Genomic DNA, 15,024 nt, shown 5'->3' with positions numbered 1-15,024 from the left:
TTTATTCTAGAATAGACAGCACAACGGGTCTTTGATCTTATTTTATTAAATTTAATATTTTCTTTAATTGTCAAGTGAAAGAAAGACAAAAAACATGGGTATTCTACAGCGTGAATATATAACTATAAAATAATTACATTTTATAACTTGTATAAATAGTGTAGTTCTTATGAATAATTCAAGCGAATTCCTCAATTAATTTACTTTCTTTGTTTAGGGTGGGGCAAAACATGAGATACCTTGTACCGTTATGAGGAGATGAAGACGTTGTCCTTGTTGATTTCATATATAAATAGCCGATCAAGAATGGATAATTCACACAATTTAGTCTTTAATAACTCTTCAAAAATGATTGCCAGGGTAAGTACTGTTTTTATATACATTAGTTTGTTATACATTAGTTAGTTTTGTCGACAATTATTAACTCAGTTGAATTATATAACCAAAATCTAATTCTTTAAAAAAAATTACGTTTAGGTAACGAATAAACTTTTAAGTTTTGGAATAAAACTGCTTTTGCTAAAATTATACACAAGTTTCCTTTCTATTTCCTTTTAAATAAAATTATTTTTTTGTGTAATATTTTGCAGATTTAAATTTAGCGAATTAAATTAAAAATAAAATGGAAAATGAATCAGCTGAGATTTAAAAAAACCATTTTTTAACTAAGAAAACTTTAATCTTATTAAAAATTTGACAATAGTTTATTATAATGAAATTCAAGTGATATAATGAATTATTATATATTATTAGAATGAAATTCAAATTGCAATATATGTTTTAGTTATGACGTGTAACTGATCACGTATAACTGATCCAATATCTGTTTCCAAACAACCTAATACATTTTAACGGTCTTAAAAACTAATAATCGAATTTTGTATATCACATTTTGATTGCCTCATTATTTAAAAAAAGTTTTTGAAATATTTGTTTCAGAATTTATGATGTATAACTAAAAAAAAAAATCTTTTATCTTTGAAACTGCAAGAGAATTAACTTTCTTTACTAAATTCTTAAAGACAAGCTCTCTTTTTTTTACCTTTTCATTGTACAAGTTTTTTTAGTTTGAAATTTTTTTGTCTTCCTTGCGATGAAATAAATAATAATAATACAATTCTACTTGTCCATGCAGTCGAATACTAATTTATAAATAACAACTGTATTATGTTATTATACATTTATTATACATTAGTTTATTGTACATTTTGGAGATAAAACAGAATTATTAAACTTATTCATTATAGTTTTTTTTATTCAGTAATAAATACAAACTTTTCAGTAAATAAGTATTGTAAAATATACTTATGTATTACATTAAACTTTTTAAGAAAGATAATCATTTAAGTAATGTGAGAATTAGAGGCAGTCAGCTTCAAATATTCAAATATTTCAATACTGACTTTTAATTACAACTATTTGCTTCAAACTTATGTGATTTGTTTAAAATTCAATTTCTTTTGCAAATCACGTATTTAAAATTCTCCATATAAAGATAAAAGATGGCATGGTGATGAACTACGGTGTGAAAAAAAAATGGACTAACTTTTGACTTAATGATCCGATCTTCCCGTCCTTACTTATTCTTAATGGTTTAACGAGATGATCTCAAATCTATTAATTAATTAGTGCAGACGATAATTCAAGTTACAAAATCCGACTCAAAAGAGTACTGTCCCTAAATGAACATATTTTTTTTCGATAAATTTGGGATTTCTTACACCTAAAATGTTGGTAGTTGTCGCAATCTGGAAAATATGAAAGCAATAGCTTGGTAAGAAGAGCGGTAAAGAGCTTGGATCCATTAATGCTAGTTTTACTTTTTACGTATTTTACCATTTCTGGAAAACTTTTAAAGCACTTTTCACACAATTATGAGATCCACTTGTCAAAAGATAATTCCATGCAAAAAATATATTTAAAAAAATATCCATTTTTCTTATTATGATAAATAATAATTATTTTTCATTATGCTAAAATACAAAATGTAACGAAATCGGACAAATAGCTCTTGATAATTTCTTCGAATTTCTAAAAAAATCGTATTTTTGTTAGTCGTATTAAAAATATCAGTTTAAAAATCGTTTTAAAAATAATAAGAAACCATATTTTAAAAAAACTATTAATTATTTAAATTTTTTTTGTGATTATTAATAAATAATGGAAAATTTAAGGAGTATATTAAACATTTTTAATCGCAAAAAGTTCTCTAAAATCTTTCAGCTTGCTCTTCTTTTTGATGTAGTTGTCGCTACCAATGTAATTAAAGCACTTCAAGGCATGTAACTTTAAATTATGAAATACAAAATTTAAATCAAATTTGTCAAACAGTTAAGTTATCAAAAAATGGAAAAGTCGTATAATTTCATGTCATTGCTTACTTCTATATTTTGTGCATTGTACAATCCCAAAAATATTTTTCACAAAACATAATTATTGAAAATCTTTCAGCTTGCTCTCCTCTTTGCTGTGGTTGTTGCTACGAATGCCATTGGTCTTCCACTCGGACATGGCATTTTACATAGCACAGGCGTCAGTTCAAGAGCTCAAACTCAGGATGTAAGTAAATTGTTATTCGATGTAAACAGGAATTAGTTGATGCAGACTTTTTTCTGTCAGTTTGTTTTAAAGTAGAAAATAAAATTTTATTTATTTCATAGGCTTTTGGAAACTATGCTTTCAACTATGGCATTGCAAATGGAGCTGGAGCAACTAACTCAAGAGCCGAAGTAGGTGATGCCCATGGTAACAAAAGAGGTTCATACACTCTGGCTGACCATGATGGAAGGGCCCGTAGAGTAGATTACGTAGCTGATGCTCATGGATTCCGTGCTGCTGTTCATACCAACGAACCAGGAACTGCTGCCAGTGCCCCAGCTGCAGCTGTAATCAATAGTCCTTATGCTGCCCCTGTAGCTCCAGTTGCACATGCTGCTGCCGTACCAGCTTTATCTGCTGCTCCCTTGGCTGCTGTCACTTATGGTGGAACCATTGCTCACGCTGCTGCCGTTCCTGCATTGGCAGCAGCACCTTTAGCTGCTGTTGCCTATGGTGGAGCTGTCCATCATGGAGCAGCTCTTGGTCATGGTCTTGCTCTTGGACACGGTCTTGGACATGTACATGGTCTTGGTTATGCACATGGTCTTGGTTTAGGACATGGTTTTGGCTTAGGACATGGCCTTGCTCACTTGTAATTACCTAGACTATTTAAGGTATTAAATCTTGACTGCTAAAACTACACTGACTTACTAAAATCAGTTGAATATAAATATTTCCAGTATTAAACAATATAGTTAATAAATGAATCAGTGTTTTGTAAGCTTATAGCTTGATTGCTAATTAAAAGTCTATTCATGGTAATTAAAAGTCTTAGTCTTGGCTTGAAGCATTGCTCATTTGTAACAACTACACTCTTTTAGTTATTATATCTGAAATCAGACAAAACTACTCTGATTTTGTATAATCCATAAAATCAAAGTATAACTAGTATTAAAATTTATAGTTAATAAGTGACTTAGAGTTTCCGAAAAGGTAATTCTTTTCCCACATAATTCAACTACTACTTAATGCATGGTTGTTAAATAAAGATTTTTCAATAATTGATCGAAAAAATTTGAAGTGTATAATATTTTTCATCATTTCGTTCAGATCTAAAATTTGAAATACATACATTTGGTAAAGTTTTTTTTCTCATAGGCTTTTGTATAAAACGTTTAAAACTAGGACTGTTTGATTGAATTTAGATTGGGAAGCTAATGAGCTATATAAATGTAAATTTCCATTAAGCATGAACAATTTCTTTTAATATGTTTCGAATACGTTGTTTTTTATTTAATATCTTTAATTACTAATGTTAATTTTTAATTTACTCTGTGTTTTATTCCTCGTTCACAAAAATGAAAGTGCTTCATAAATATCGTCCAGAAAAATGGGTAGCAATTTTTACACTTTTATAAATATAATTAACTCTTTTTAAATATGGGTTATTATTTAAAAATGTTTCTTATGCAGTTTTTTATATTTGAAGTTTATGCTAATACTGAAAAATACTATTACTTTACAGGTTTGATCTTGAATTTGAATCTGTGATGGAAGATGATTTGTAACTTATAAGCCAAATATTTAGCCACTATAAATAGCTATCGATTAAGAGTGTCAAGTTTAAGTTATTTTGTGACAGCAAATGATAATAAATGTTTTTATGCAAAAATGATTACTATGTTTTTTATCCAACTTAAAGTTATAAAAAATTTTAAAATTTGTTTTCTAACAATAATTAGAGTACAAAAAATGTGATAAGTAAACTCTTATAAACTTTGAAGGTGTTGAATAACAATAGTGATCAAATACGCTGTACACTTAATATTATATTAACTTGAACCGTAATATCGTACTTTTTTTACTTCATTAAACAATACTGTGGTTTAACTTGGACAGAAACATAACGCAATTTAACATATTAAAGTTACAGCAAATTAGCACTTAATTATGATTTTATGTCGAACTGATTTAAAAAATCTGTACTAATTAATTTTATCTTCGGAATTAATGTCTGTGCTACAATTTTATTCTTTTTAATTCTTTTTTTTAATGATTTTTTTTCTTTTACACAGATTTAAATAAAACAATAGTTAAACTTTTTGAGGAATTATAGGTCTAAAATAAATTTACATTTTTGTAATATTAGCGATAGTTACTTTTAGTTTTTCTATAAATAAACTAAAAAGAAAAGCTTTATTTTCATTTTTAAGAATAATGTGCGGGCAATATTTTTTTAAAAAAGATACTTAATCATATAAGTATAACCAAAACATTCAAATCATGTTAAAATTATTAATAATGAAATATTTGAATCAGTTTATTCTGATCTTCATCTAAATAAAAATATGTAAATAGTATCAGTCATATAATATCAGTTGAATAAATAGTATCAGTCATATAATATCAGTTGAATAAATAGTATCAGTTGAATCAGTTTATTCTGATCTTCATCTAAATAAAAATATGTAAATAGTTCATTTACAAAAACAATGTAAATATTTACACAAAAGTATGTTAAAGGAAGCAAATTTAAGACGGAAAAAATTGTATTTTAACAATTTAGTTAATTTATAATAACAATATAATTAAATAATATAGTTATATTTACTATATTTCAACAATATAGTTAATATAATTGTATCAGTAAGAGTTTATTAAGAGGTATGGAAAAGCTAGAAATCTTTTTGTTTTCTTGCTAATTTGTTTTTTAAAATAGCAAATGGAGATAGGTTAAATTTTTAAATAACTTAAGAGTTCATTTCTTTCTCATACATTTAATTTTTTCATATATATTTCTGTTGAATATTACCTGCAATTATACCACTAAAAATTTAAAATGTAAAAGAAAGAGTGTATTGAATTTTATTAAGGTTGTTTTAAATCTTCAAAACATAATTTCGTCTCACATTCTTGTGGCTTGTCATTGTAATACAACGAAATTTCATTTGTTTTCACAGTAATATGCCCTTTTTTCATTTTAAAGAGATTGAACGAAATTTAAATTGATAATTAACAACTATTTGTATCAGTTTTAAATTTTTTAAAATTATTTTTGTGGAAGATTGAAAATGAGATACCTAATGTCAAGAAATTCTAGCTTTTGACAAACATCGAGACAGTTATTGACAAATTTAATAAGAAAATTAAAAATTGAATGTATTATTTACAGAAGAATATTAACTTTCAATAAAATTCACTTTAACTCATTTTTATCTCTGCTAGCATTCTTTGGGATAAAATAAACTCTAATTGAACTTTCCGGTTTTACAACAAAGATATGGAATCTATTTGGTTTCACAATGAATACATATAATCTATTTGGTTTGCAGCAAAATAGCAAAATATATATTGTTCCGAAATCAGCCTCTTACTCACCACAATTTGAATAACATTTGTTTCATAACACTGAGAAAAATATTTGTATAGTGAAGAAATTTCCTATAAGAAAACGAGAATTCTAGTAATTAACGCCGTAACTTTGGCTTTTATATAAATTATTTGTTAATTTTCATGTTTTTATGGTAATGGTTTATCAATGATTCTGGTAAAAAAAAAAATATAGTTTATTACCTACACATTTAACAGAATTATAATATGAAAACATAAATTGAACTGAAAAAATAGTTCCTAAGGTATACACAGAGAAAATCCCAATAAAATTAGTAGATAATTCTATAGAATTTATAATTTATTTCACCATTTATTTGTTAATTTTAAGCTTTTGCCTTTACCAAACATACCTTATAATCTGTTTACACAGCTGTGGTTTATTAAGAACGGAGCTTTATTTAAATTGTTGATAATAGTTTTTTACTTCTTTTCCTAATATATATGTTACCAGAAAAGTATGAAATCATATGAGCGATGATCATATGAAATCATATCATATGAGCAAAGTATGAATATATAATGCCTAGGCATTATATATAAAGTCTAAAACTAGTAGGCAAAGTATTAAATGATTCATATTTCACACATTGCCTAGGCATTATATATAATGCCGGATGCTATTTAGGCAAAGTATGAAATAAACGTCCTGATGAGGTTATTATGTAAATGATGTGCATGTTACTGTGAATGACCGAAATCGGTGGTTGTTGACTTTCACCGGTGAATGTTGACAATCACATAGTCGCTTTGGTGAATGTCCAAAATATTTATTACATTTGATATTAATTTATTCGTGGATATAATTACATTTATTCGATATTTTAATACTTACTGACGATAGATTAGAAGATAAATCAGTGTTTGGAGTATCGGGCAAATATATACCGGGCAATGATACTTGACCGCAAAAAAATATCAGTGTAGGGTATACCGGGCAATGGCACTTGACCTTAAAAAAACATCAGCGTAGGGTATACCGGGCAAATGTATACCGGACAGTGGCACTGAACCTTAAAAAAACATCAGTGTAGGGTATACCGGGCAAATGTATATCTTCAAAACATAATTTCGTCTCACATTCTTGTGGCTTGGCAGTGGACCTTGACCTTAAAAAAATATCAGTGTAGGGTATACCAGGCAAATGTATACCGTATAGTGGTCCTTGACCTTAAAAAACATCAGTGTAGGGTATACCGGGCAAATGTATACCGGGCAATGGCACTTGACCTTAAAAAACCATTGCTCGGTATACATTTGCCCGGTATATCCTACACTGATGTTTTTGTAAGGTCAAGGGCCACTGCCAGGTATATATTTGCCCGATACTCCAAACACTGATGTTTCTAATAATGTATCGTCAATAAGTATTAAAATATCGAATAAATGTAATTATATCTACGAATAAATTAATATCAAATCGGATGTAATAAATATTTCGGGCATTCACCAAAGCGACTATGTGATTGTGAACATTAACCAGTGAAAGTCAACAACCACCTATTTCGGTCATTCACAGTAACATGCACATCATTTACATAATAACCTCATCAGGACGTTTATTTCATACTTTGCCTAAATACCATCCGGCATTATATATAATGCCTAGGTAAAGTATGCAATACATCTCATATTTTATACTTTGCCTAAAAACGTCAGGCATTATATATAATGCCGGCTTTTCATACTTTGCCGCTCACATATATATCTCAATTATAACGGAGGAAAAGGGACATGAATGAGGCTTTCAAGTGCTTCATTGAAGAGTCTTTAACGATATTAAACTGAGGTAGATGAAGTTATGGTGTCTTTTTTTAGGCATCTTTTATATGGGTTGAGAGATTTATGTACTTTTTCACATAAAAATGTGGGTTTGTGGGCTCAATACAAATAACAGCTAATAAATCCTTGTTTCATTTGTAGAACTTATAGCACAAAAATACATGCAGAGGTGGCGGGATTCAATCTTGCTATCTCCATGATTCAGAGTTTTTAGCGTAAAAGCGATACCGCTTGGTCCAGGTATCCCCTGGGATTTATTGCAAGGAAAACAATCAAGCATTAAGCATTATAGAGACCTCTGTGGCTGAAATATGGTCCTAACGCCAAACACTCAAAAGCGTTGAGATATAGTGTGGTTGTCCAAATCCTGCGTAACCCGAGATGTATCGTTGCGCTATCTTTCTGAAATCGGTACAATTTGTTCCTCAATTTGGCAAGGGCTAACAGACCATTCTTTTTATTGAGCACACAAGCTTGCATGTGCATTTAAAATAAATTTATTTATTTATAGTTACACTCATGTAGATGCAGGTTAGTGTGATAAATATAAGGTGCGGTTAAAAGCTCTGATCAAGCTGAAGAGCAGGTAGCACAAGTAAGAGAAGAACTTTACAAATTTATATCAATTGTAGCATGCATGAAGCGGACTCCATACCTTTTGTAACCCTGGAAGTATCTCTGTAATGTTCTTCTCAATCTTGAGTAATCTGTTTTTTTTATTAAAACTTTACAATGGCCTATGGGCATTTCTTTATAATGAGTATACAAATCCGCACATGTATGCGTAACAATAAATAAATAAATAGATATGTTTAGGGTTTAGATGTGATTTAAACCCTGTAACTCTACGCTTCTGGTTTAGGATGTTGGGGCAGCCTGATACGTAACTGTCACGCTACTGATCTAGTTCAGCCTTCTTCAGGCTTTTGTAACTAAATAAATACGCAGTTTTCATAGTTTTATAGGCTGGTAGATGTTAGCTTATAGCTTAACCATTCAAAAAATAAGTTAAAAAGCGTTTACAATATAAAATATTGGCAATCAAACTGAATATTTTTTTGTTTTACTTCAAATTATATTGGGACAGTTAAAATTATTGATTCCATCGGTAGATTTACCATATTTTATTTGCAATGTTACCAAAAGTCATTAGCAAAGCGTTACGGGAAATTTGGTACTCCCATAGAGCCATAAAACATGATAAATTTTATCATATTCTGCTAGTTTTGATAATATTTTTTTTCAATGAACGTTTTAAAATTTTAATAACTGACAGATCTCAGAAAAATGCATTATCTAAAATGTATAATTTTAAGTTAATATTTAAATTTAGATTAAAAAATCAAATCTAAAGTATTGAGCATTATAATTTTATGACGAATTTATTCAAAGTGAGTATTTGTGAAAATTAATCGACAAACGACTTAGCATTTCCTTAATTTATGAAGTCATTATGCTACGTTATACTAGATTCTTTTAAATTCGTCTTAATCCGTCATCTTAAATAGTAAGTAATTTTTGTATTTTTCATAAGGAAATGTTATTAAAGTACATTGAAAAACGGTAAATGAAATTAGCTTAGCGAATACACAAAAAATGAATAAAAAATTTTGACACCATATTATTATTTACACAATATAGATTTAGATGTTTAAACATGATTAAACATCGCCTACTAAATAACGTTTAACGATTTCATTTATGTGAAATCGAAAAAAAAATTGATATATGTACTAAAAATAATGTAAAAAATAATATTTTGAAAGAAATGTGCATAAATGATCAAATTTATAATTTAATTCTTTTAACAAACAGGGTTTTTCCTACTTTTAATTTAAAAATTATTCATACCCTATAAACATTTAAAACGAAAATGTTATAATTATTTACTATACAGGATACTTTAAAAAAGCCTTAATTTAAAAAAGTGCGGTGAAATTTTACAAGTACTAAACGTTAGATTTTTTAAGTTAAACGACATACTTTAAAAAGTAAGAAACTGAATATTTTTTCAAATCAGAAAAAAACAATGATATTAATTTCAAATTCATATGTTTCCAGGTAACCAGGTATTCCAGGTACAAATACATATGTATCCAGGTAATAAAGCAGTCATTAAAAAACGTCTAAACTATTATTTGATTTTACACAATTTTATTATATTTTATATGCCGGTTATTCTGTAATCACCACTCAGACTCATCGTTAGATTTTGATAATATTTTGTTTCTCTCAAATATAAATATTGGACCTTCACTTCGTATGTTTTAATTTGAATTTTGTCGAGAATTCTGAAAATATGTATTAAGTATTCTTATTATAGATCTTCTTGTATACTTCATTTTCCACATTTAATTGAAAAAATATTTATTAAGGTTGGTCATTACCGAGCTCTCTGTTATTATAGAAAAAATATAAGCCTCATATTAGGTAATTTGTGCTTCATATACGATAACAATAAGATTCAACTTGAATCACAATAATGTTGTGACATTTTAAATGATTAAAACATTTTTTTATCTATTTATTTATTATTTTCAGGTAGCTGGTATTCATTATTATTATTATTTGAATTCATTATCATTATTTTTTTTATTTTGAGTATTTATTTTACTTTTTCATTATAATATAAAATGCCCCCTTTTTTTAATGGAATTCTCAAAATTTAAAATTTTATAAATATATGTTGTTATTTTAAAATTTCTTTAAAAACTTATTTTTATTAATTTTGTTTATAGATTTATGCGTCTAAGAATAAGTTTACAATATTTAAAACTCTTACTCTTTTCTTGTTTTATTCACGTCTATGTATTGTCCACCATAAAATCGTATTCAAAAGTTTAACAGCGTTTGACGTGTAACCTACTAGCCACAATTTTTATTTGATTTATTCCTATAATTTCTTCAAGTCTGAAAAGTCTGAAATATATATTACCAAGTTCAGTTTCTTATACGAGGAAATGATAAAGAAATTTTTATAAAATATATTTTATTATAAGCCATACTATATTTTTAACCACATAGTATGGACAAAACTAAAAAAAACCAATCTTTTTGAGATCCCTTTGGAATCATTTTATATATATATATATATATAATTAAAAAAGTAAAGATTACTTCGTTAATAAAATAATACATAATTTATTATAATTTTATGTTCGTACACTTTGCTAGTATGTTAATCGCAACTAAATGAATGATTACCTGGATTTGAAAAATAGTTATCTGAACTTAAATAAAAAATAAATAGATTTTGGAAAACAATGCGTAATACCAAAGGAAGGAAAAGAAGAGTTGTACTTTTAATCGTCAATTATATATAATAACTTTTAGTCATTATATCATTGCAAATAGGAAAACGGTTTTTATCTTTCTAAATTTTATTTTTTTATTTCTGGCAACTTTTAATCTCTCTCTTGCTTTTTTGTTACGTTCGACGTCAGTTTAATCTTGAGAATATAAAGTAAAGGTATCAAGTTTTCTACAACATCCGATAAAGGGTCATTATTTATGACAAAAAAGGAGAGAAAAAAATTCGAGACAAAAGCACATAAAATTTCAAAAACTTTATAACAAATACGAACTTTAAAAAAAAAGAAAAGAAAACTTGAGTTAGTTTTATAACTAAAAATGGTCTTTGTAGCAAGTCAAATTTCAACTCTATAATTGCATTCCAGTGGGCTGTCGGTCACCTCGCCGGATATTTTTCACAACAAATTTACATTCTTTATAATAAATTTACTGGCAATATTTAATCTCTCTCTCTTATTTTTTGTTACGCTCGACGTCAACTTAATCACATATAAATTAAAGATCTCAAGTTTTCTACAGCAATGGAAAAAAGGTTTTTATTTGCAGCAAAAAAGGAAGGAAAATTCGTAATTAAAGCACTTAACATTTTAAAAACTTCCTAAAAAATTTGAATTAAAAAAAAAGGAAATAAATTGAGTTAATTTTACAAATAAAAATGGTCCTTTTAGCAAGTCAGATTTCAACTCTATAATTGCATATCAGTGGGCTAAAAATCACCTCACAGGGTATTTTTTATCACAAATTTACAATTAATAATTCTTGAACTAATGCTCCAGTGCTAATTTTTTTAATTCCTTCTTATTTCTTGTACATTTTTCTACATACCATTGTTATTTCAAGTTTCTAAGTTTTAAAGTTTTTCACAGCAGAACAAAATGTGATTTTACAGCAAAACAAAATGATCATCAATTTTATAATGATTTCAGGTTTTAATTTGCACATTATTTTTGGCAAAATTTGCAGTAGTAGTTTTATTTTTAGCAGGCCTAAAAATAAAAATTGCATTTTTATACATTTAAAAAGATTTAAGTCAAGCTAGAAAAGTTTAAATAAACACGAGTGTTTATATACATGACAACTTCTATTTTAACTTAAACATAAACTTTTAAGTAGTAAACAATAACATTTTAGTCGTTGTTGTTCGTAATTTTAAAAATAATTTTTAGCAAACATTTTAAGGTATTATCAATTTAAAAGAAATTTGTTGTTGTTATGAATGGCATTCAATATGTTTTTATTGAAAATTATTTCATTAAAGTAAACCTTCCTCCTGGTAATTATTTAACTCGGATTAAAATCGATTAAAATGAACTAGTTTTGAAAGATAAAGATTTCAGTTTCATAAAATAAAAATCTACATGTCTAAATCAAACAAATAGATTTTGAGAAAACTCAAATTGAAAGAAGTTTTTAAATATATAAAGGGTTATATATTTAATATTATATATAAGATTTATTTAAGCTGAAAATTCCTATTTTCAAAAGTTAGGAATTCAGAATTAAAATTATTTATAAGCTTCAAATTCTCACGAATAATTTCAGGTGTACTTTAAAACTAAGAACTGCGATAAAATATTCACTATAAAATATTACTCTATATTACCAAACTAATTTGAATCCTATCTCAATATTAATTTATAGTTAAAGAAATAATCCATTAATCTATGTTGTATATGCAGAAATTGATTGAATATAACCTAGACAGTTCAGTTATTTCCTTTTTTTATTATTATCTTAGAAATATCCATAGGAATTTCATTGTATAAAAATACGTCAAATAATGAGGGAAAAAAATGCGGCGATACATGGGTGATGCTGATTTACTTTTAGAAATCGTGCTTTAAATTTAAATCCAGTTTATCGCCCTTGATCTATCTCTTTAGCAATTGAAAGAAGCATATGATTCAAGTTCTTCATTTAAGAAACAAAGTATCAATAATTAAAATAAAAAAAGCGTACGCGAAGGTTCTTAAATGCGTGATTCCTTGCTTACAGTATATTACATGTGAACGATTTCCTTAAACAAAGGGTGGGGCTGATTGTTGGAATTCAAAACTAAAAGACTTTACTGTTATGTTGTATCACACCTGTTGTCCTTGCTGCTTATTGTATAAATACATCCACGAGATTCTGATAGTCAGTCTGAAAAGGAATTCGAAACAATTCAGAAAATGATTGCCAAGGTATGTCTTCTATATTTTGTTATGTAATGATTCAGTCGAACTATAGATTCTTTAATACAAATATGTAGTTAATAGTTTCGCCTAAACCTTTATAGTGCCATTTTTTCCCCGATAATGTTAAAAATATTTTTGGGATTGATATTAATTTATAAGAAAATTTTTTTTTTGGTTTTTAAGACAATTTTTTTGTGGGATTATGGTTTAGATTTTTAAAGTTTTACCTATTGTAAAAAAATGCCCATGAATTTGTGTTTCTGTGCTTACAATTAATCGAATTCATAAATTTTGTGTTTGTAATTACAAAACTGAATGATAAATGATCAAATGAACGGACACGTAAAGAGCGTAAAAAAATAGATTCTCAGTGTTGGCTTTTCTTCTTTACCTTTCGTGACCTTTACTGTTACTCAGACTTATGCAAATAAAATTTTTCATTGAAATTTTTTTTGAAGTTGTAAGCAGATGATCATAAAAATAACAGGTGGGAAAATAGTTTCCCATCAATATTTAAAAATTAATAAAATTAGGGTTAGGAAATATGTTTCCCTAGGAATTGTAAGTGATTAACTAATACTCTGCAAGTTATAAATGATTTAAAAATAAAAATTATATGCTTCTTTTTAAATAAAATAAAGTAGAGAGACTATATTTTCTTCCTTAAAAAATTTGATAATTTTTTATTATTTGTATCTAAAAGTAGTTTTGGTAGAAGTTATTTATTAATTAATTTGTCATTAATTAATTAATATTTATTAATTAATATTTATTAATTAATATTTATTAATTAATATTTATTAATAATTATTTATTTATTAATTATTTACAATTAATCTGTTATAACTAGAGCTTCTGGTTAATTAATTTGTCACAAAGCAATTAATCGATTTTTTAATTAATTATTATTAATTAATTTGCCATAAAGTTTACAATAAAAAATTTTGCCATTAATTAATTTTTATTAATTAATTATTATTTTTTCTTAAATGAAGTTAATAATTGACTAATTTATCATTTCAATTTGTTAGGTTGAGCAAAGAAAACAAATTTTAGTTATTGACTATAAAGTCATTTAATTATTTTAACGAACTTTTAAAACTGAGTGGTAAAGGTAGAATGATTTCATTGGCGGTTGAGTTAGGCAGTGAGATAACTAGTAAATGAATAATTATCATTCACCACTATTACATTTCAGGTTATTTTTCTGTAAAGGTTTGATAGATCATAAAATTATTAAATTCGATTTAAAAAAACAAACAAAAAACAATTAAGTTAAAATTTTTTGTTGTTGTAGGTTACATAGAAAAATACAGATAACTGGGAATTATTCGTAACATAATTTTGGTTCTTTACTAGTTCATTCTTATTTATAGATAACTAACTTACATTTTTTAAAAAAGAATATGAAGCACCGATTGACGCAGCATTTTAAATAACTTCACATGCATTATTTGCTTAGAGTATAAATAAAAGACTCGGAAATATTATGAGACAATCTATATCAAGCGCAAAATGTCACGTTTATATATATATATATATATATATAAATATTTCATATTACTTAATGCATGTTATTAAAAAATAAAACATATTAGTGAAATTGGTTGCTCTCAAGGAAGTAAATTTTCTGAAAACCGGAGCAATAAATATAACTTTTTTAAGTTCAGAAACTTTCTGTTTATCATTTTTAAGTGCAAGTAGATATGTTCTATGCTTACGAAAAATACAGAGGTTTCGAAAACTCTTTTCTGTACTCCTGTAATTTTTCAAGGTAAGAAATAAAGTATGACAAATTGAATAAAATTTATTTAAAAACTTAAAT

General features: G+C 26.7%; 3 protein-coding genes across 3 annotated transcripts in view; 2 read left to right on the top strand and 1 right to left on the bottom strand.

The window, feature by feature from the left end:
- Positions 1 to 244: 244 nt before the first annotated feature.
- LOC122271194 (adult-specific rigid cuticular protein 15.7-like) lies at positions 245 to 4,213 on the top strand. Its single transcript, XM_043051639.2, has 4 exons — positions 245 to 360; positions 2,452 to 2,559; positions 2,661 to 3,212; positions 4,064 to 4,213. The coding sequence occupies exons 1-3, from the start codon at positions 259 to 261 to the stop codon at positions 3,192 to 3,194; spliced, it is 744 nt and encodes a 247-aa protein (XP_042907573.2). The 5' UTR covers positions 245 to 258; the 3' UTR covers positions 3,195 to 3,212; positions 4,064 to 4,213.
- Positions 4,214 to 13,084: 8,871 nt separating this feature from the next.
- LOC122271192 (adult-specific rigid cuticular protein 15.7-like) overlaps positions 13,085 to 15,024 on the top strand; it is an 8,915-nt gene continuing 6,975 nt past the window's right edge. Inside the window, exon 1 of the mRNA XM_043051638.2 lies at positions 13,085 to 13,205. Coding sequence (XP_042907572.1) covers positions 13,194 to 13,205 — 12 coding nt within the window. The 5' untranslated portion in view covers positions 13,085 to 13,193. The remainder of the gene's footprint in view (positions 13,206 to 15,024) is intronic.
- The window catches only part of LOC122271193 (adult-specific rigid cuticular protein 15.7-like), a 5,450-nt gene continuing 4,194 nt past the window's right edge, over positions 13,769 to 15,024 (bottom strand). Inside the window, exon 4 of the mRNA XM_071181571.1 lies at positions 13,769 to 13,780. Within this exon, the coding sequence (XP_071037672.1) occupies positions 13,769 to 13,780 (12 nt within the window). The remainder of the gene's footprint in view (positions 13,781 to 15,024) is intronic.

The sequence above is a fragment of the Parasteatoda tepidariorum genome, chromosome 6 (assembly GCF_043381705.1).
Source record: "Parasteatoda tepidariorum isolate YZ-2023 chromosome 6, CAS_Ptep_4.0, whole genome shotgun sequence".
Classification (NCBI taxonomy): domain Eukaryota; kingdom Metazoa; phylum Arthropoda; class Arachnida; order Araneae; family Theridiidae; genus Parasteatoda; species Parasteatoda tepidariorum.
This window is presented reverse-complemented; position numbering and strand designations above follow the sequence as displayed.

Bases quoted from the DNA above. Each gene is read 5' to 3' on its own strand.
- LOC122271194 (XM_043051639.2), top strand. From the start codon at position 259: ATGAAGACGTTGTCCTTGTTGATTTCATATATAAATAGCCGATCAAGA. The intron at 361-2,451 runs GTAAGTACTGTT...AAAATCTTTCAG, and splicing joins CTTCAAAAATGATTGCCAGG to CTTGCTCTCCTCTTTGCTGT. The intron at 2,560-2,660 runs GTAAGTAAATTG...TTTATTTCATAG, and splicing joins CAAGAGCTCAAACTCAGGAT to GCTTTTGGAAACTATGCTTT.